At 30.3% G+C, this 23,128-nt stretch overlaps 1 protein-coding gene across 1 annotated transcript in view; it reads left to right on the forward strand.

Moving 5' to 3' along the window:
- LOC124362787 (mitogen-activated protein kinase kinase kinase 7-like) overlaps positions 1 to 23,128 on the forward strand; it is a 59,193-nt gene that overhangs the window by 33,285 nt on the left and 2,780 nt on the right. The window contains exons 9-10 of the mRNA XM_046817574.1: positions 1,298 to 1,436; positions 21,569 to 21,690. Coding sequence (XP_046673530.1) covers positions 1,298 to 1,436; positions 21,569 to 21,690 — 261 coding nt within the window. The remainder of the gene's footprint in view (positions 1 to 1,297; positions 1,437 to 21,568; positions 21,691 to 23,128) is intronic.

The following is a 23,128-nucleotide window of genomic DNA, read 5'->3' on the forward strand; positions in this document are numbered from 1 at the left end:
ACAAAAGTTAGTTTGTTTTAAGAAACTTATTTTGTTATTATCAACAGTTTCTTGTTATTTATAATTATTTCACAAACTTAATTGCAAAATGTGCACAACTTATGTGTCAAGATGCAAGATGTGTCGAGAAGGATTTGATATGTAGACTTTAAATTTGCATTTCTACAAGATTGAGTTTATATTTTATAAAGTTACCTAGCGCCAGAAGTTTGTACTGCACAAGCTCCTCCCACAGCTGAGCTATTCTGGCAACTTTTGGGTACCTCCTCGTATGTACGTTGTAAATGGAAAAACATTATATTCAAGAGATAATGAGGTTTTACTGTATTTTCCATATTGGAAACAAAATCCCATTTATATTTATTTGACTTAACTCTTGTGTTATGTGTTTGGAAATATAGTTGTGCTTTTTCTACACTTACAAGTCCAATTTTAGTAGTTAAAACTTTATGGAGATTCATTTTTTCTCTTGTCTTGATACAATATTTGTTTGTTAATATTTCCCAGAAATGTTTTAACACATTGGCCACTGTCCATGTTAAGAATTAAATAGACTAAAATCACATAATTTGTTGGATTTCATTCTGTTATAGTGTCATATATTTATGGCATATTATGAGCGCTCATAAGTTTCAACCATACCCTGTTGTTAATTTAGTTGTTACTTATTCCTTGCATGCATTTTGATCTAAGTTATCTACCAGTCAATATTTCACACATTATATTATGTGATGTATGGTTTTAGTGTACTTGTTTTTTTGGTTGTGTGGATTAGCAAAATTGGCAGCTCTGTTATTTAATGTTCATACATATGTACATTCTTTATATCAAATAAAGAATTTGCCTATTATCTATATTATCTCAATGGATGCAGTTTCTTGATATGGGTTCTTCAATGTTTTATTGAATTTACTAATATCTACATTTATTAGTAAACAGTTTTTAAGTGACATTCAATTTCTATTATAAATCCATCACATGTATATATTGAGTGGAGAATAGGATAAGAAAACAAAAATTGTTACCAAATTGCTGCAGGGCATGTACTTGTTTACAAACATCAGGGCGTCTAATGATGCTAGAATTCTATGCTGATTACATTTTTGAGAGAGAGGCCTTGTTTCATACCTGTATTATTATTTTCATCAATTGTTATCAAAGCTTTATTCAGTTCTTATGAAAAATTAATTATTATTGGAGTAATTTTTGAATGAGATAATTTTACAGTTTGGAGATTATGATTAACAGGGATATTCAATTTTTCTTGAAATCTTCTTATATCTTTATTTTGTTTCAGGAACCATTTGGTTATATTAATCAAAATGGTATGAAGACTGAAGAAGAAGATGTAGATTTTAACTCGCCTACTCCAGACAGAATGCCCCCATTAGCACCCACTTTTCTGCAACCAAAGTCACCATTCAGACCCGTATTTTGTGAGTGTTAATACCTACACGATACAGAGCTAACATGATTAATTACAGATAATAATAAAGCAATTACTTTATTTCCAAATTTTTGGAAATAATTCTTCCATCAGTGACTGGGTTGTATGCTCGTCAAGTCACAGTCTTCAGTCAAAATTTTACTGGTGTAGAAGTAGTCTTGTTTCAGTTTTGATGGTTTAACCTAAATTCCATTAATGCTAGCAAGCAGTGGCAATTAACCTAGGTGTAATACTAAGTTCTGTCTACAAACTAACCTGATTTCTAAATATATATATGAGTTTTACATCAGTTAAGGAAAGTAAATATTGTTAATCTTAATTACTAGAGTTGGTTAACACTTATTTATAGGCAACATAACCAGATTAGTATTAAATCCTTACTTTACTTCATGTTTCACAGAAATCTGTCAGTCACATTTCAAGTGTTAACACACATTTTCAACATCGATATGACTTTTACGAATATTCTCGGTAATAATAACTAAACACAATAAATAAAAAAGAACTCTAAAATACAATCTCATCGGCTAACATCAAAGGGTCTTAATACAAAATGATAAACATAATAAATAACACATCCAAATATATCTTGTAATACTAGATGCAGTAAAAAATTACCCTGAATTAATGTACACAGAGTCATCCAGTGCAGTAGCTAGTTAGGATTTTATTGTGCAGCATTTAGTAGAATTTGGAGAGGGGATAGTAGTAGTGCAAATATTGCTTATTCCCAAGGTGTTTCGAGGAGTGTTGTAGGAGGAGAGCATTTTGAAGTAATATACGTTTATATGGTTTTACTTTTGTCCAACATGACTGATTAAACTGATTTTGGGAACTTTTTGACTCTATCTCAAAATATAAAATTAATGATACACAAAGATAATAAACACTTAAAACAGTAAATATTCAGTAAGAAGCCTAACATTGATTATGGTGGTCAGTTGATGTTGATATCTCATTAGTGACGGGAGAGGGTGAGTGAGAAGGCCCCGAGAAATATTTGTTAGGCTTATACACTTGGATGACTGGCTGCAGCGTCCTGTTTCGTGGACGACAATGGCAGGCACACAGCATACAGATCAACTTACTCCCAAGTTCCAACAATTTCCCTAGTACAAAAAGGGCTGTAATACTGTCATACTTGATTATAATAAATGCAATATGAGACATTTAAGTATATTACAGTCTTTTAACTACAATTGGGCATTATATCATCAAGATAGGCATAAAACTACAATCTCTATTAATGTAAGAACATTCATTATGACAGGGTTTGATGCTATATAAATGTAAGTATTACATTTAATTACAGTTTATTTAGTTTTGTTAAATTAATCATAGTTAGTGAGAGGAATTTTACCAAAATAACAAGATTTTAAACAAACAGAGAAATAAACATTCTGATACTTTTTGGTATATAAAAAAAGTTTTTATCTGCTTGATAAACGTTTATTTAAGAGAAAGCAGCTACTGAACATTGATGAGTTTTATTCTGCTACAATTTTTAGAAGTGAACAAAAAGTAGCTTGAAGATTTATTAAAACATTAGGCCTACTTACATTATACTAGTTTGATTTGAGTAATACAATAGACTATTCTTGGAAGAAAATGGCTTATATTTGTAAATTAAAATCTTATTTCATCATCAACACTAATTACTTTTTAGATATATTAATTTATAAAGAGTTTTTGATATACATACAGATTTCTGATATCTATCTATGTGTACTGCCCTGCTTAAGATAAACATAGTATCTGTCCACTTGACCTTTCGGAGGTTCAAACCTCAAAGTTTTATTTGTGTCCCTATTTCAAATTTGAAGTTACAAAACATATATCTTTAGTTGGAAATTATGTTTTAAAGTTAAACAAGGACTAAATTCACTGTTTTGGCATAACATTAATTAGTTACTGTGTTATATGTAAGTAGCTTTTATAGCATTTTACTTAATTGCACCAAGTAAAAATGAAATTAACCATCCAGCATAAAGGTATTGCATTCTTGCTGAGCATTATCACTAATATTAGTGATGAAAAATAGTTTCATGAAACTAAACTAAGTTTCAAGTAGCTAAAATAATTTAAATGAACCTTAGCTTTAAATTTACATCAACACTTAGAATGAAACATTGAGTCTTTTATTTGAAGAAGTCTTGAATAGTTAAGCTAATGGTTGTATTGGATTGATTAAAACAAACATACTCTTCTGTGCTAAGAAATAACAAAAATATAGGCTAAGATAATAAGTTGGCTTTCTTAAATGAGCGTAACTAAATTAGGTGATTGTTTCCGACACATTTTGTGTATATTTATCACACAAAGATGTATCTCTATCACCAGAGCTCCTTTACCTAACTCACTTGTAGGTAAATTAAGCTAGAAGCTTATTTTCAGGGATAACTGAGCCTGTCCTTAAGGGAAGAGGGTCTCTGTATGGTTTTACAATCATATAAATGGTAAACAATATATATTTCATTGTACCTGCTGAGCAAAACATAATTTGCTTATTAATATGGTTATTTTTGTACATGTTGAGGACACTTTAAGGTAACATATGTATCCACTTTTATTAAAAGATTTCAAAAAAAATTAAATTTTTAATAATGTAAATTTGTTTGTTAATGTTATATATATATATATATAAATTAACTCTTGTTGGTACATAAGCACCCAAGCATATGTGACGCACCCAAAATTTCAAATCAATGGCTTACTCAAAAGCTGAAATACATGTACATAAAAAATCAAAGTAACAAATTTCAGAAAACATCCTTGAAAGAAAAGAATACTTCAAAACGTACATATTGTAATGTCTTCAGTGCCATATTGTGACACTTTCTCCTGCTCTTGGTCTTCTTTCTTCTTTTTAACTTGTATTTTCTTCACTCTAGCTTCTTTGCTAATTTCTTGCAAGGCTTTTTCAGCTCTTTTACTCTTATTGTACACAATCCTTTGTATGTTAAGCAAACCAGTGCCTTGCCTGGCTATAGAATACTGCACTTTTTAATGATAAAAAATATGCTAATTTTCCTGATTTGAGTGACATGCATTTCTCAAATATGAAATTTTTGGAGGATACTGCATTCTTGCTAAGCAGGCCAGTATAAATGTAAATTACAGTTAAACTTTCATTTGACCTAACGAGTAAGTTTTGAAGAATATAAATTTAAGCAATTATTATGGTTAGTTCTTTAAAAATAAATTAAATATTGCCTGTAGATTTTAAATTGACAAGAGACAATATGACATAATGCGGATTGAAAACTTAAAATCAATTGTTAAAATAACAGTTAAATTAATTTAGTCAGTTCAACCACCTGAGGACAAGTTAAATTAATACAAGTTTCAACTTTTAACACTCATTGTGCAATAAATATTGCCTTTAAGATAGGATTAAATATAAGATAACTATAAAATTCAAGCTAGGTACACATATATCTGTCCAGTTTTAAATTCAAGTTAGTTAAGTTTTGTTTTATGAGTGCAGTGATATTCTTTATCTGGAGAAATAATATTTAATTTAATTTAATATATTACTTTTACCACTAATTATATGACAATTCAAATTTATTGTGGGTACAACACAAGGAAGAACAGGATAAAACACAATGAACAACCCAATTTTGTCCTGTTCAGCCAAAATTAAGGTAAAAAATCATTTTTGGACTTGGCACATAAGACCATTGCTGTCAATGATCTTAGTGTCATTCAGTGCATATGTGGCAAAACTCATCATCAACTGGATGATTATGTTCTTCTGAGTCCGTCTACTGCCACGCAGTGAACTCTTGGGGGCCTTTGGCACTGGGGACCCAGAACTGTACTGTGAAGTCTACCAGTTTACAAAGTCAAAATAGTCTCACAAAATGCTAGAAATAACTGTGATCAGGTCCTCCTGAGGAAATTCACCACTCTTCCCCAGAATACCAAAGATGGTACAACACAGATCCCGTATTATCACAGAGCAGTAAGAAAATAGGTGTTAGCAATTTTCTCCTGCTCATTACATAATATACAAAGCAGATCATCCTTAAAAATACAGACTGTATAAAGATGTTTCCTCAGATGCCCATGACATAACTATGTTGATCTTAAACTATCACATTGACACCAATTATAAAATCTAGAGCATTTTGGATGAGATTCTCCAAAGCACCTCTGTTTGCTCCTGACCATAAGTACCAGATCATCAGCATAGCGTTATACCTCTTTGTTCCAGTTTAGTCAAGAGATTGTCCACCATCAATGCTCATAAAAAAGGGGTTGCAATACCCTTAATTTAGCACATTCTCAAGATTGCAATTATGGCAGTTTCTCCACTGAGCGTTGTAATTGATGATTTTTTGAGATGGCTACTCTGCAATTGACAACATCTGGATTAATACCTCATCTCCCTATGAAGCCCATGCTACCCTGTCAAAAACTCCCTTAATGGCCATAAATACACTTACTAAAGTTTCTTTTTTATTCATATCCAACACTTCCTCCACTAGACTGTGAAGTGCAGTAGTAGTGGGCTGCCTTTGACAAAAGCATGGTGTAGTGGGCTCAATGGTAATATTGCCTAGATTTCATCCCTAATGTGCTTATTTATAGCGTTTTCATTTTCTTTGCAATGAAGGTCAGACAGATTTGTCTCTATATTGTAGGCTGAGACTAGCCTTTTCTCTTCAGAACAAATAACTTTTTAGAAAACTCAAACAGTCGGGAGGATAAATTAGAAATGGCAGCAAAAATTGGATCAGCATTAGTAGAAGAAAATGAACTCTTAAAAGACGAAACACTCAAGCTAAAGACCAAACTGAGCATTATGGAAGAAAAACTTGAAGAAATGGGAAATGAAGAAAAGAAACATCTACAAAAAATTGAAAACCTCCTACAACTGAATGCAGATGTTGAAGCTCAGCTCACTAAAGAGAAGAAACTTTTCCAAGAAGCGCAATTTATCTATGAGGAACATGATTTACAACTTAGTCAACACATGGATAGTTATGTAAAAACGAATAGCAGAGCTTGAAAAAACTGTTTTAACTCTGCAAAAGAAAATTGAAAATCAAGAAACCAAGACTTTTCATGATTCCGAGACACAAACTTCCCCTTCATCCGAAATAATCAAAGATAGTCCTCCCTCATCCCTCCTATTTGAAATGTCCGGTATCAAAACAAAACTTGATCGGATGGAGATAGCTATTAATACCCTAGCTATAAATACTTTAACTTCAGTGTTGTTCATACTCCTTACAAACAATATGCCGCGGTACTTGGGAGAACACTGTGAAGCTGTAATGTATGCGGATGACACAACGCTGTTACTTGCTGAACACTCACCAGATGAACTCGCCGTACAGTCGTATATTGCACTGGAAATGGCTTACCAATACTGCCATGAGAACGATCTTGCCGTGAATGTTTCCAAAACCAAGCAGCTGGCTTTCGGGAGAAGAGGGGTCTTGGTTCAAACTGTGCCTGGTGTGACTTTGGAAGAATACTCTGCATTTCTTGGAGTAATTATAGACAACCAAATCTCTTGGTCTCGGCATATAGATGCCTTAACAGCTAAACTCAGCTCCTGTATATATGTCCTAAAGCGCATCAGACAATCAGGTAGTCTAGAGACTGCTATGATCGCCTATTATGCGCTCTTTCAGTCACACCTGCAATATGGGCTGGCTGTTTGGGGAGCATCAACAGCAACAAACACAAAATGCATCTTAGTATTGCAGAAAAGAGCAGTGAGAATACTGGCCGGTATAAACTCTACAGACTCATGCAAAGAAGTTTTTGCAACATTAAAAATAATGACTGTCATCTCCCTTTATATAAAAGAAGTAGTGTTGTATGTTGATGCAGGAACCCTCCCACAAGGCTCAAATATCCACAGCTACAACACCAGATATGCCACACACTACACAATGTCTCGCCATCACCTCACACTGTACGAGAAGACACCAGCGTATATGGGAAGAAAACTCCACAACCTCCTGCCAAATGAGCTCAGGACCCTAATGGGAACAAGACTGAAGACTGCTCTGACAGCATGGCTGATCGACAAACCCTTTTATACGCTAGAAGAGTTCCTGCAATGGAAGAACTGAAAACTGTCCATTCTCTTCTTCTTTTCATTTTTAAAATGTTTGACGCCATTGTATTTCTTGACGAAACTGCAAATAAAGAAAATGTCTATGTCTACACAATTACAATTAGAGCCTTCCTCCAGATTTATCCAAAAGCATAAGTACTCCTGAAAAGGAATACTAGTTTATCCAGGACTGAGTATATTTATTTCTGTAGTAGGCACAAGAATATCTCTTCTATTCCTTTATTGGCTTAAACCTTAATTAACCTTTTTTGGCAAAAACATTTTTCACAAAATTTGTCTAGGCCTAAATTTCCAACCAAACTCCAACCAATTAATAAAATATTTAAAATAAGCTAACAATAACAACAAATAAATAACACCAAGAGGTTATAGACTAATTTAAAATAACAAAAAAAGCAACTGTTAAGAGTTAAGACAAACAACACCAAAGAGTAAACAATTCTCAAAAAGCAATTTGACTAATTCCACAAAACTCCTGAAGGTTGTATTAAAATCATCTGTAAAGCTTCTTCCTGAAAATAAAGTCAGGATATTTATCAAGTGGTATTAATTTATTTAAAACTTGTGTGACTGTTCATGGTTTTACTAAGACGGTTAAATTCAATTTCTAAATTATTTAGATTCCTGGTATTGAAGTTATGAATATATACCAGGCTAACCATCTGGGATGTAAGGTCTCCTATAATTCCTTTTGTCTACCTAACGTTACGTTCTTGGTTCAGGACAATATTCAGTCCTGTTGTGATAATCCTCCTTCCTTGACCTTTCAATTTAGTGGGTTTTCTCACAGTAATTATGCTTCAAAAAGTGATATTTTAAAACAAAATTAAATGTGTCTTTTTTAATTAAAAACTTTCTTGTTTCAAAAGGTTTATCCGTATTATGTTAGTTTTTATAACACAAATAAGTAAACAGCCTCTACATTAAACAGTTCTAAATCTGATGTAAAAATAAATCCAAGGGAGCCTTACATCTGTTGTTCATGTTAAAGATGCTCAACAACATTCAGTTCTGGCCTCCTCTATAGTATTCTTGCTTGGTTTAGAAACTCTTCCTACCTTTTTCAGAGACTGGTGGTCCCTTATATGTTTGCTCTTTCGTCAGGAATAGGTAACTGGTTAGGTTTTATGTTTCACTTCTTTGCCTTTTTAAAATATATCTGTATTGTTTTCGGCTGGGGAGAACTGTTCGAATTCCATTCTCTATGGTCTAAGAACTCCATAGTATGTGCCTAGGCTTCATTTTCCCTTCTCATTCTTCCCAGGTTCTCTCTTAAACTTTGGGCCTTCTTCTTTATTGGAGATAATGCGAACGTCAAGTGACACAGAAATATTTATTGTAATACACTTTAAACATTTTGTTAGAGATAGAATAATGTATTCATTTTGGAACACATGCTTTTCAACTAAATAATGATTTATTAGATAGTTAATTAGTTGATAGATGCAATATATTTTTCTTTGGATCAGACTTTGTTCTGTCACTGAGGTGCACTATTCTGCAAATCCTCTGACATAAAATGATAAGGTATTAAAAGCACATGCAATGGCAGATTTATATAAGAAATTGTAATTTGTCACATTTGCTGTGATATTTACCAAGTGAGATATAACTCCTAAAGAAAGTGAATGTACTAAAGAGACAACAAAAGACCTTGAAGAACAAAGTGTATGTATGTTGTGTATCCAACCACATGGAGACGACTGTATGAGTCACATGTAGTGATGTGAGTGCTTGGAGTAAGCAAGTTAAATACAACGATTATGTTAGTGATGATCCAAAGCCTACACATCACATAAAGAGAGTGTTCTTTGTGTGATTTGTGGGACTTGTCTGGAAATTTATTGAAGAAGATTAGCAAGTGAAGATCAGCCATCAAATGTTAAGTGACAAACTTTTGATGTCTTGAGTCATACTGCGTGTGACTGACAATAAAAAAAAAAATCTGTATTGAACTCAACCAAGAACTACTTGCTACTTTCAATGGCAGTAAAAACTTTAACATCAAACAGGTTATGTGGCTAGGAAACATTTAATTGTTTATGTTTGCTTTACTTCTGTATATTTTAATAAAGATAATAATTTGCATTTCTTATAGCAATTTTGGAAAATTCAACATCCCTAAAAAAGACTTCCCTTAAAATAAATTTAAGAATTTAAAACCTGCTTTTACATCTACAACCAAAGGGCTTTATTTTGAAATGTTGATTGCCAAGTTTGGCTGAGTATTATGAGCAGTGTACTGTTTACAAAATTACCTTCATGTATTTTTTTTATATTGGTAGATTGGTCTAAGGATGAATTATTTGTGTTAACAAAGAAGCAAGATTTTATAATATATTTGAAGTGTTGGATATAAATAATAATAAAATAGTTTCCTTTAATATAAATAATATATATGAAACAAATCTTTGGGTTTTTGAGATTAGTCAAAACCACATAATAGATAGCAAAATAAGAAAATTGGAATCATTCCAGCTATTTAATTGATATTTCGCATTTAAGAAAACCATTTTAGATCGTTCATCCTTAAAAGGTTTCCATACATTTATAGTGAAATTGTTTCTAAACATTAGTTGAGCAGTGTATTCTAGTAGACTTGTCTGTGAGTGAGTCACACTTTGGCAAGGGTAATGTTAGCTTGTGGCCAGGGGGGGGGGAGTAGTGTTCTGTCATCCAGAGTGGACAGTGTCGTAGCCTGTGTCGTGTCTCTCCACACATTCGCATGAGTAAGTTATTGAACGTACAACTACAATATGTCTATTTTATGCCTGTTAAATTTATTTGTAAAACAAGTTTAAATAAAATATTTAAAAATATTTACATGAAGTGTTTGTATTTTTGAGTGAGTAAATAACAGTATTTGATATGGAAGTACAAAGCTATCTTGATACTGTAGCAATTATGGATGCCAGCAAGGGTAATAACTTTTGAGCCTCTTTTAACATGCAAAAATAACACTAATACAGTATTTGTACTACCATAATGAACTCAATTGCGTTTCGGTTGTTGCTATTTTATTTCGTCTTATTAAATAACGACATTACTTATACAAATTATAAAGTAGATAATAGTAATATTGTCAACCATTCTGAATACAATTTTGAAACCAACTCAACCTATAAAAATAATTTTAGTTCATCCATAATTATTAAAAAGGAGATAAATAAGTAATGATCAACATTAGTAACAAAAAATTCTCTACTGAGAAGTAATGTTTGTACAAATATATATTATTTTAATAATTTTTAGACAAGTTTGATATATTTTTTAGACTTAGCATATATCAATATTGATAGCATATATCAATATTGATGGTAATGAAAATACTTCTCAACTGTAAAAAGGTTTGGACATGTATTATTTTAATAATTTTTAGGCTAGTTTGTGTGTTTTTGTATTTAATGGAAACTGTTTATCTATTAATAGTTTGCAAAATAGTCTTTTTTGTAGAATTGAAGTTTGTATTTGGAAATGTATGTATAATTCCTACTATATCTTGTATTATATTTGTGATTATCTCCTGATATTGCTTAACACTTAGATGGAATCAAAGTTTAATTTTTATATAAAGTGGTTTAGTAAATATAAACCATAAATGTTGGTCTTGTAATTGTATAAATGTACTAAAAACCATTCATTTTTCTAATTTTCAAAATTCACTTTTATTTTTAGTTACAAAAGTTCTATAGCACATAGCTCTTTTTAAAAGAAAAGTGTCTTATGTCTGCATGATAAATATATTGAGAATCAGCAGTGAGCATAATTTATCTAACCAGTGTAGCCAACAAAATGTCCACATATTGTTTTTTCTGAATATTATTTAACACTGTGATTCCAACTAAAATTATTGTTTATAAAAAAACAAGAAATTTCTTTATTGTATCTTGTTCCAATTCGAATTTGCTTATACAAACTTTGTATATTTGTTAAATTTATGTTGTAATAAATTAGCAAGAGTAATTTTCCTCTTGCATAAATTGAAACTCTGTATCACTGAATAGATGGTATTAACGTCACACAACGCCTTTTTCCACTCCCACTTAGTTTATGGAGTTGATTGTGGGGAAATACCATTCAAAAAGAGTGTCTGTCTGGAAAAATACAAACGCAATAAGAAGATACAATGGAAAGAAATGCAATAAGAAGTATACAAAATCTTAATGAAAGGAAATCTTCTCTTCAAGCTTTTAGGGATCAAAGCAAATTTCGTTAAAGAAACCATTCATACGTAAAGAACTAGAAAAAATACATGTTAGAGCTGCAATGGACCAGGCTTGAAAACACAAAAGAAAGTCTTATCTATATGAAAATAAAACTATTTAATAAATTATGAAAAGGAAGATGGATTTTAAATATAAATAGGTTTAAAAGAGTTGGTAGCAAATGGCTTAAAGAATTAACATTTTACTCTGTGAATGAATATTTGCTCTGTGATTTCAGTTCCTTAAGTTTTTAATTTTATCTTGTTATCTTTCTTATTTGCCTTCTCCAGAACAAAGTTTAGATCAGGATTAAATTTAACTGTGTTTTATAGTTTCAAGATTTTAAGTTTTAACCAAATGTACATATTTTATAATATCAATATTACTGTTACGTTGTTCATTACTTTTTAATTGTCTATGTTATTAAATGTTTTAAATGTTATTAAATGTCCAATTTTTGTTTTTTTTTCTTACTATATAATGCTTTCCAAATTATTTAAATAATTTTATATGACTACTCTCTTTATGTAAGTTAGTAATTTTGTAAGTTTTCATGTATTTTGCAATGTTCCTGTTAATTTTAAAACAAGTCTATTGTGCTGAAATCTTTTTACTCATTACTGCCTAATAGTTTGACAAAGTCTATTGTAACTTGTAATGTTGCTTAATGACTAATAAAGACATCTTGAATCTTTATAGATTGTTATAGACAGTAACAAACAACTTGATTAATTGAAAATAAAGTTTTCAATACTAGTTAAATCATAGTTAAATCCAAATCTAAATACAAAAATAACTTATTTTTATTATAACTAGTTTTTGATATATTGAGAAGGATGTACGATTAAACATTTTATATAAAGAGATTCCAAATTTGATCCTTGTGGGACACTTCCTTAATTAGTCTTTGATTGATATTGGTGGTTAATTTAAATATCATGACTCAGGATAGGTAAGTCAACTAATTGTTTTTTATTAGTCAAGTAAGATTTTAATGACCAAGAAGGTCTTCCTTTAACACCTAATGTAGGGAATCCATAGCCTCAAATACCAAATGCTGTAACTACAGTAATTTTAATTTTGTTCTGGATCTTGACTTAAAAACCATCCGGAACAATATTAGCAGCTAACCATTTGATATAATGGATCTGTATGAATAGTAAACATTCAAATTCAAAACAACTTTATTTATATAATTTGTATAATTAAATTTGAAATCAAACAAATAAAGAACGGCATCAGTCATATTTAGTTTAAAATATTTTAATATTTCCATAAATTCTTCAAATGAATAAAAAAGTCTATTAGTCCAAAGTATTTTAAGATGTTTTTTGAACAATAAATTATTTTTTATACTGAGTAATTTTTTAGGGATTTTATTTATAAACTTAATGCCTACCGAGCTTTATTTTTGTAATGAAATTCCAATGAGTGTTTATGTACAGCCAATTGGTTTCTATTTCGAGTAAAGTAGTCGTAACTTGACCCTAATCGAGGTAATTTGTGAACATTTGATCTGCTTACTGTTTCATACTGAATTACTGTTTCAATTATATATATTCCATAAACAGTTAAAATTCCCAATTTAGAAAAATAATCCTTCACAAAATCCCAAACTTTAAATTTAGTACTGTTACCTTTTTTGAAGTTGCAGAATGCTTTGCAGATTTTTATTACTAGTACCCCATACAATGCAACACCAAAGTTATACAAGAATATATGTGAGCATAGTAAATGATTTTTTTTAATTTCTATTGAGCAATATTTGGAAATGATTAAGATCAAATAATCAGGAAGAGATGTTTTTTTGCAAACCAAAAAGTGTTCATCCCAAGTTAGGGTCCCATCCAAAATTAATCCTAGAAATTTGGCTTTTGTTTACTGAGAAATATTTACATTGTCAATTGTTATATTTGGCATGAATTTTTTTCCTATTTTGTGCAGAAAGAAATTAAATTAGTTTTGTTAAATTTTAGTAATAAATCTTTACTACAAAAATAATTCTTGATATGCATGAGCTCTGTTTTGCTACAGTTAAGTTTTTACCATTAACTATTAAATTAGAGTCATCTGCACATAAACACAGCTTGCTGTTGTGAGCACCTGTCAAAACATTTGGTAAACCCAACAAATAAACCAGGAAAAGAATAGGTCCTAGGATGGAACCCCGTGGCACACCATGATGTGTTATTTGTAAAGAAGATTTTGCATGTGTAACTAAATTTGATGATGTCACAAATGGCAAGTCAACGTATTGTGGTCTCTTTTGAAATATAAGAAGCCAGCCAATTTAATGTAACATAGTACCAATATTCTTTAAATTTCTATCTTCATGTGATACACTGTCAAATTTAAAAAAAATAAATAATAAAATTAAAACTTAGAATAACTAGCATTAATAACTTAGCATGCTTGTTGACAAGTTTGGTATTACTTATTTATCAACAATATTAAAAGATAATTATTAAAAATTTCACAAATATCCTCTGGTTCAGTGTATTCCATAAAAATTACAATGAATATATCTAATTTGTAACAATTAACTATTGTATTAATAATTAATTAATATGCTAATAAAGTAAAATTGGAATACAGCAAAAAAACAAGTGTTGAGTAGGATTATTAGTTCATGTATTAAAGAAACTTAATTTATTAATTCAAGGATATAGTTTTGGCCACTTTGATTTATTTACACTCTTTATCATGCACAATACATTGCCCAAAACTCAAAGTAGTATAACTGACTTAATTTTATAACGATAATGCCAGGATCATCTGTAAAAGGTTAACTATATGATAGAATGACTTTTAATAAACAGAAAAAAAGCATGTAAACGTGTCCATGACTACAACTGTAGCCCATTAAAAAAGTCTTCAATCAGGCGTAATTTTTTATCTCCCTGAAAAACTTAGTTTTAGCACTTATGGCACTTTGTGTTTGGGATGATGAATTATCTCAGGTAAACAAAGAATATTACTCCTATGCAGACATGTGATATGGATATCGTTTAGATTAGTAATATTATACTAATCTTGAGCTGTATTTTAACAGCAAACAGACTTTTTTACAATATTTAAATTCAAGCCTTTTTAAATTTTACAAAAACTTTTGGATAGTTAAATTTGTATTGTAGTATGTATTTTTCCTATTGTCTCTCACATATCAAGTTGTCACGTGCGTGCACGTGCACATGTGTGTGTGCGTGTGTATGTGCGTGATGGCTCAAATAAAGTAATGAAATCCTAAAAATTTAATAACACGCATTATTACAGTAAATGAATGCCACTTCAGATCATGGAGAGTATCTCATGGTAGTTTCTATTGACTTTACGTAGGAAAGAGGCTCCTCAGTAATTGAAAGTTAGAATTAGTCAACCTTATTGACACAGGAAACAGTGCACAGTTGTCAAGGTTAGAAACAGTTAACTGCTTTCTTCCACAAGTACAATGGCTAGCGCTAACAGAAACACTCCTGCAACATTCCATGTCCTTGTTCTTCTATCCTAATCAATTCTAAGTACAAGAACATACAACTTTGATTTCTGATATTTAGATTCTTATGAAATAAGCATTATAACAAACTTATAATAATTTATTCTGCCTTTATAAATATTAAAACATGACATTTCATAACCTTACTACTATTTTTATACCAATTATGAAATTATGTTCTGGATAACCAGTACTAACAAATGCATGTATTTGTGAAAGGGTTAAGTTTATATTGAGGTTTTATTAAATATATTTTTAATATTTAAGAATAATTACATTATTTACTTGGTTTTTATATTTGTGGTATATAGTACATACATTATCCCTATATCGTTTAAAGCATCAAATAAAAAATACTGATATAATTTTTTAACACTAGAAAAAGAATAGCCTCAAAAGGTTCTGAATACCATTCACAAGAAAAATGACTTATGGTAGGAACAAGTTTTGTAAATGGTTCTGCAATTAACTTACAGGAACTGACGATTCATATAAGTTCAATCATAAAAAATACCAGAAGTATCTTTTTATTGCTTTAATTTAATTTGCACTAAGTGCATTGATTTATAAATCTCATGTTAGTTATGTGAAAACATAATTTTAGTCTAATGATATTTCATTAACGTAAAGTGAACTAAAACAGCTCTTGATCTAAATGTTGGGGAAATCTTGTTTTCTTCACTTAAACTAAAAACTTATGGTTTTATTCTATTTTATATTACATATTGATTAAACTATCATAAATAATAAGACATTATTTACTGTACCATATAAAAAATATTCAACTTAACTTTAGGTTTTATTTCTTTGTTGTGTAGAAATATAAACCATTGTTATTTATAAATCAGTAAATGATAATACATCAGCTTCGTAAATAAACATGAACAAACTGTTTATAATGGTTTAAGATGAGACTGTCAGTTTAACTATATATTTTAAATCATGCTAAGATTTTTCTTTTATATGCCTTCCATTTGTGTTGTACATAAAATTCCATATGCATTAGGATTGTTACTAAATATAATTGGGTTTAGCTGGGAGGGGGACTGTGACTGTTGTGAAAGCTTCTTGAGGTAAAAGAGTGGATGGCACCAAGCCAGCCTGTGGCATGACTCACCAGCACTGGCTGGCCTGGTGGATATAAACCAACACATCAACAATCATTCTTTATCTCCCTAGCCAGCACAGCATCATCTGCAGCAAAATTTGTTAATAGAGTAAACTTAAAACAGCCATCAATTTATTACAAAACTAAATAGAAAACAAAACAAAAACTAAAATAAATTGCACTATTTTAAAATTTAATCTTTAATGAGGTTATTGAAAAGTTTCTTTCTGGTTTTATATAAGCGTGAGAACAAAACGTGTTTGTAATTCTTTTTGAAAATGTATTATTGTTACATTTTAGTATTAGGATTTGTAGTGATGTTTTGTCTGTACATGTACTGTGTTTTCAGCAATAAAGATATAAAGATATTGATCGATTGATATTTATGAAAATTCTAACTAAAAAATGAAACTAAGACAACTTTTTTTGTCTTTAAACAGCATTTATAAGATTTTTTAAATGTTTTGTTGACAATATACTTTGTTAACGTATTCTTAGAAAACAGTATTAGTGTCAATACTATATACAGTATTTAAGTTTAAGTATATACAGGTTCTGAATGTGTATTGTAAAATTCTTCTGTAGAGTATAGGGGCCTGTTGCTGAGCCATTTATGCAATGCAGACTTGAGGTCCATAAACTTATTTTCATTGCACATTCAAAGTTTGGTAGGTTGGAACTTGATTAAAATTCTTTTCAAATGTTATTTGAGATATTTTGGTTGTATTAACTTCTAGGCCATTATTGTAGAAGTATTTGTAACAAAAGATTTCACAGCCAAAATCTTACATGTCGATTTTTTAAAGTGCTAAGTTTGTACTCAACCCACATACATCAAAGTGAACCAGCCAATCCTCATCTATTTGTTTAGGTAGGTAATTTATAAAAAAGAATGAAGAGTGCAGGGTCCATGACATCCTTGAGGTACTCCTCAAATTGCAGGTTGAAGATTGGATCTTGCTTCCCTAATTACTTTCTTCATGCCTTAATTCACCAACCAAGTTTGTTTCGACGTTCACCATCATTGTATTGTTAACCTGTCAAATTGGGAGTTGTGGTTACCTCTTCAGGTATTTTTGGTTCTCCATTCAGAAATTTCTGGTGTTATTTTTCCGAAGACTTATTTCTGTTGTTGTTGTTTCTCTTTTAGACCATGCTGTGTTGATTGTATTCCATATTGCTTGTGTACACGTTTTTGAACAATTCATTACTAAACTACCATTTATGACACCACTTATTTAAATATAATAAAGTGTTTTCCGTAGGTGATCCCACCTTACTTATTCAATTTATTACAACTAAAGCTGTGTTATCATTTGTAGAGTTGATTTTGATTAATTAGGTTTTATGTAATTTAAATGTAAATAATAAAGAAAAGAGGACCCCAATTTGAGCCAAGGGAAAATCCAAATTAAACATTGTTTCAGGACAAAAATATTTTTTCTTGTTTAAAATAATGTATTATTATGTTTCCTTTTTGTATCTTGAGTAATAATCTTAACATATTTCCATACAGTATGTTTTAATTTGGCCTTGGACTGTGTCACAGAACATGCCAAGATTGTTCTGCAAAACGATCCAATGCCATAGTCACTTGATTGATAAAAGTTTTGTAAATAATAGTTTTATATATTTTATAAAACCAAATTGGAAACTAAATACAGCATATGGTTCCTCTCCAAATATTCTCTTAATTTATCTGACACTAAATTGTGTATTATCTTTGAAAAACTTGGTATTAAGGAAACAAGTCAATAATTAATTGATTTTATAAGAAGCTGATTTTTTTTAAAGCCATTTTTTTATTTGTAATTTCTGGAGATAGTTTTTTAAGTAGTCTTGTAGATAAAGACAAGTTTATTATCTTAGTAATTGACAGAGCCATGCCAGGGATTGAATATTTCACAACCTTTATTGGAATATCATCCTGCACAGTGGGGACTGTTTGTCAGAATCACAGCAAACCACAGATGCCTTCCACAACAAATTGCATCCTAAATTAGCAATCTGCTGTCTTGAGTCTATTACAGATGAATGAATAGTTCTAAAACTTGTTTCATTATCACCATCCTCACTGTTTTAAGAAAGTGTAAATTAATTTGTCAGTTATTTGTTTAGAGTACACATTAAGACAATCTACTCATTATCTTGACTCTGTAAAAGAGGATTGTATTGTAAGTGTAGTTTTACAATTAAATTTTCAAGGTCGGGAAAGAAATTTTAGTATATTTAACTCAGTTAAATCACAATTAATTTAATTATTTCCACATAATAAAATAACAAGAATAACAAAACAAGATATAACCAGTATAAATTATTAACAAACCAGTCTATTATAAAAACAATGAAATAAAAGTAATCTATATATATTCAAATAAAATTATTCAGCTAAATAACAATTAATACAATTTTAAATACTCAGTTATCATAATATAATACTTATTATTTGAATATAGATTCTTTTTAAACACCATTGTAAACTAGTAAGTAAGCTTATGATGGTCTGAAGTAAACTATGTATATAAATATAACGAGAAAGGAATACTCTGATTCTGATTGTACCTTTAAATAGTTAAAACTGCTTGAAAGCAAACTATTCTACAGTAAATACAGATTATTCTATGAAATCCCAAGTTCATTCCCAAGTTGCATTTGGGGAATTTTATTTTACCATTTTTTGATGTCATACTTAGAAGAATACTGTGGATTATTTTGGCATTATTACATCATTAAGCTACATTAAAGATACAATTTTAATTATTGTGATTCATGGAACAAAAAGCAATGCAGTAATTATTTTTACATAGTCAAGGTCATATTAATTTATTTAGATATCTACATTTGATATAATTACATGAGTAATAGCAAAAAGGTGTATTGCCAAAATATTGTGTATACTTGCAAATGAAGGTAACTACATTGTATAAGATTATATTACAAATGTATAAAGCAACAAAAATAATATTTTTTAAATCCAGAGTAATAACAAAATCTATGTATAATAGAATATTTGGAGGGATGCCAATATATTATGCTACTTTAAATAGGTAAAAATGTAATGAAAATTATAACAGATTTTAAAACAAACTTTGGTATTTTTTCTTACATACGTTTTTTATCTGTCTGTCCATAGTTGTAGCTGATTCCTACAAACAACACCTAAATATGGCCATTTTTACAAAAACCATTTTTTTTTCAATTGAATGGTTCCAACAGGGATATTTCTATTAAATATCTCATTATTCAATATTTTGGTAAATTTTAATATTTTAAAATATTAATATTCTAAATGTCATGTCAAGGCAAAGTATGTGTTGTCTGTATGTAAAGCAGTGCTGATTTTGTATGATATAGTCATGATGTTCTGTGACAAACAAATATTTCTGGTGTATCACAAACTGAAAATGAATACAAATATAGTATATAGAAAAGTTTTTTAATTTTAAGCCTCGTGATTTAGGAGATACTTTGAATCTTCAGTATGTTCCTATTTGTGTAATGTTACCAAACTGTTTTTTATGTCTTTGCTCTGGAATAAAGTGTAGCTGTAAATTTCCATTTAAAGAAAATTTCCTAGTATAGGTACAAAGTGCTTGTGGGATAGAGGGGTATTAATGAGTAGTGCGTGAGGGGAAGGTAGGGTTTCTATTTAAACCAGATGAGTCATGGGCCAGATTTAGTGGTCTCACAGCCTCAGTCATTGCAATGGCGGTGACGGGCTGTTCCCTACTTCCACTGCTAGCTTGTGAGTGTTCATCTTACATTTTTATTGGTTCATTCACTTCTTCATTGTCAGTAGGTACCTAAACTCAAATACTGAAATAACAAATTTAATAAAAATTATTAATTTAGTATAAATATATAATATTAGTTACAATTTTAATTTGATATAAATAATCCAAGTTACAACATTAATTATTTTTATTTAAAAACATTTATGTTCTTGTTTGAAATATATTATATAAATTTGAATACTTTAGAAAGACAAAAATTATTTGCTATGATACAAGAAATGATATTGTTATATCATGTAACTATATGTTCATGCGATAGATGTATGTTTGCTCCTAAAATGTCAATAAATGTTATCAAACAGTGAGTAACGTATGCACATTCATTGCTTTTACAGATAGTATCATCATGTTCCAGTACGCATTATACAACTCTTTACTTGGGACAATGTTACAAATTGTATGTAAACAATTACAGAAACAAACAAACATTAATGTTGGAAATTGAATTGAATTAAACATATTGAACGAATTTAGAATATATAAAGATGTGGGATGTAATAAAAAAGTTTTTTATGCGGCCATTGTATGTGTATGGAACAGATAATTATAAAAATGTTCATTAGCTTTAATAATATTCAGTATGTTGAGTAAATTGAATCTGAAAGCCAAATATATGAGCAAGGAGCAAAGGAAAATCTTTGTAATTCTATACCATATTTAATTTATTCTATATCATACATATTATGTTAAAAAACGTTTAAATTATATTTAATTTTCTGACCAAGTTCCAGCTACATTGCCTCTCAGTCAAAAAAGATAACTTATGTCTTGTGATGCTTTGTCTATATAATAAAGGCATTTTTGTAAAAAGTTCAGTTAACATTCAAATTATATACTGAGCAGATTTTTAATAAATAATACAGAAAACCATATTTCTGCTATAAAAGTCAAGTTTTTTAATGATATTCTACTAGTAATGTTTATTAAATATTTATTATTTATAGTTTATTGAATGGTTAAAATGACATAAACAATATCTGCATAACAATTATTTAAATGTTCAGTTTTTAATAAAAATAAATTGAAAACAAATGTCTGAACCTAGATTGTCACATATTTCCAAACATCAAATTATGTTTATTTTGGAGAAGGTTTTATTAAGTTACACAACTATCTTATTACTTGTAGGTCAGGTTAAAGTTGAGTTAGTCAAAACAAAATGCAGTTCTCGTTGACAATTAAATTATCATAAGCACCACACACAACAAATGTTAACTTATATTCAAGCAGTGTCCGCCTACTTCATTAGTAGCACAGTGTGTAGCGTTTTCCAGCTTATTCTTTAACTGTGAATGAAATATTATTTATAACTATTATTGTTTTTTAAATAACAAAAACAAAAATTGTGATTGATGATATATGCATTAAGTCTTCAACACAAATAAAATATGTGTAGGTAATAACTAGAGTTGTGTTTGCAGGTAACAGCTGTCCGCAGCCAGAGGTGGACAACATGTACTTGATGCTGGACCCTCAGTTTCACCCCATCCCTCCTGACACATCTTGCCAGCAATCCATCCAGATATTTGAGCAACACAAACAGGTGAGTTTTTTCACATGCACTATAGCTACACGGTTATGTATTTTTATATGACCTTTTGTATTCCACATGTGATTTAGTTGTATCAACAGAGGACCAATAATTATAAACATGTCACATCAAAACATAAAATACGAGAGTGTAAGAGTAAACTTTATACAACTCTTAAAAGTAACATTAAACAAACAAAATGGATTAAAACATGACTAAGCACCCAAAAAAAATTTGTTTCTTATATCATTAAAGAGCGGTGGCCTACTCTTAACAGTCAGTGATGACCTACTGAAAGAAATGAACAAAAGATGAGCTACTAAAAGAAATGAACAGAAGATTAAGTACTGATAGAAATGAACAAAAATGTACTTGTCACCATCACAATTTCAAAAATTTTCAATCATTTTCCTGAACTTGCGGAATTTTTTATACAAGATAATGACAGGAAAACTAGGCTACCACAAGTTTTGTTGTTGTTGTATACCAAAACTGCTTGCTCTCGTACAGCCAGACTTTGCTCCTAGTGACTTTCACCTGTTCTTAAACACCAATCAGAGACTTTGTAGATAAGATCCAGAAATACTATGTGTGACTAAGTTCGTCACAGTGAATGAGAAGTTTAAGCATTACAGGGTGGGAGTGTTTTCCGACAATATATCCCGATCCAGCGAAGTATAGAGTTGAAATTTTATTTTGGCACTGAGTGCCCATTTCAAGTTAAATATTTGCCAAAGAGTGTTGTGGAATGTATAATAAAACTGATTTCAGGAAGTGGGAGAAATGTTACCATTGACAACTGGTTTACTTCTATTCCATTATGTTTTGACTTACTAAGTGAACACAGACCCATCTCAGTTGGTACACTGTGAAAAAACAAATACTTTCCCACATTCCTTGAAACAAGGGCAGGCCTGTAGGTAGTTCATTGTTTAGAGATGGGTGCACAAGGGTTTTATTTCAAGGAAACAAAAATCAGAACGTCTTGTTGCTATCTTTTATGCATTATGACAATCTGTGTATAAATCACATGCTATCAGAGTGGACGTTGCAACACATGTCAAGATTGACTAAGGAGCTGATCTGTAGAATGTTTTGAGTGGGAAACCCTCAAGTTCGACAAGTACCACCACCAGCAGATGTTACTAATGGAAGATGCTTCAAGTGTGATTGGCACAAAAATCGACCATCAAAGACCAGATGCGAAGTGTCAATTCTTCGTCTGCCAAGAACACACCGCCCCCACCCAGAGGGCTGACTGCGTCCAAGGCCAAGGTGAAGTAGACAATAACAAGTGACCATTGAAGGAGAAATAGGAAATGCTCATTATTTTATTTGTAAATACCCATGTCGACCAGTATTTCCAATGAAAGTAACTGTTTGATATGTTTAATAACTGAGTAGCAGTATTAATTTATTAGGTTTAGTAATTTCCAATGGACTATGACGT

Source organism: Homalodisca vitripennis, chromosome 5 (assembly GCF_021130785.1).
Source record: "Homalodisca vitripennis isolate AUS2020 chromosome 5, UT_GWSS_2.1, whole genome shotgun sequence".
Taxonomy (NCBI): Eukaryota; Metazoa; Arthropoda; class Insecta; order Hemiptera; family Cicadellidae; genus Homalodisca; species Homalodisca vitripennis.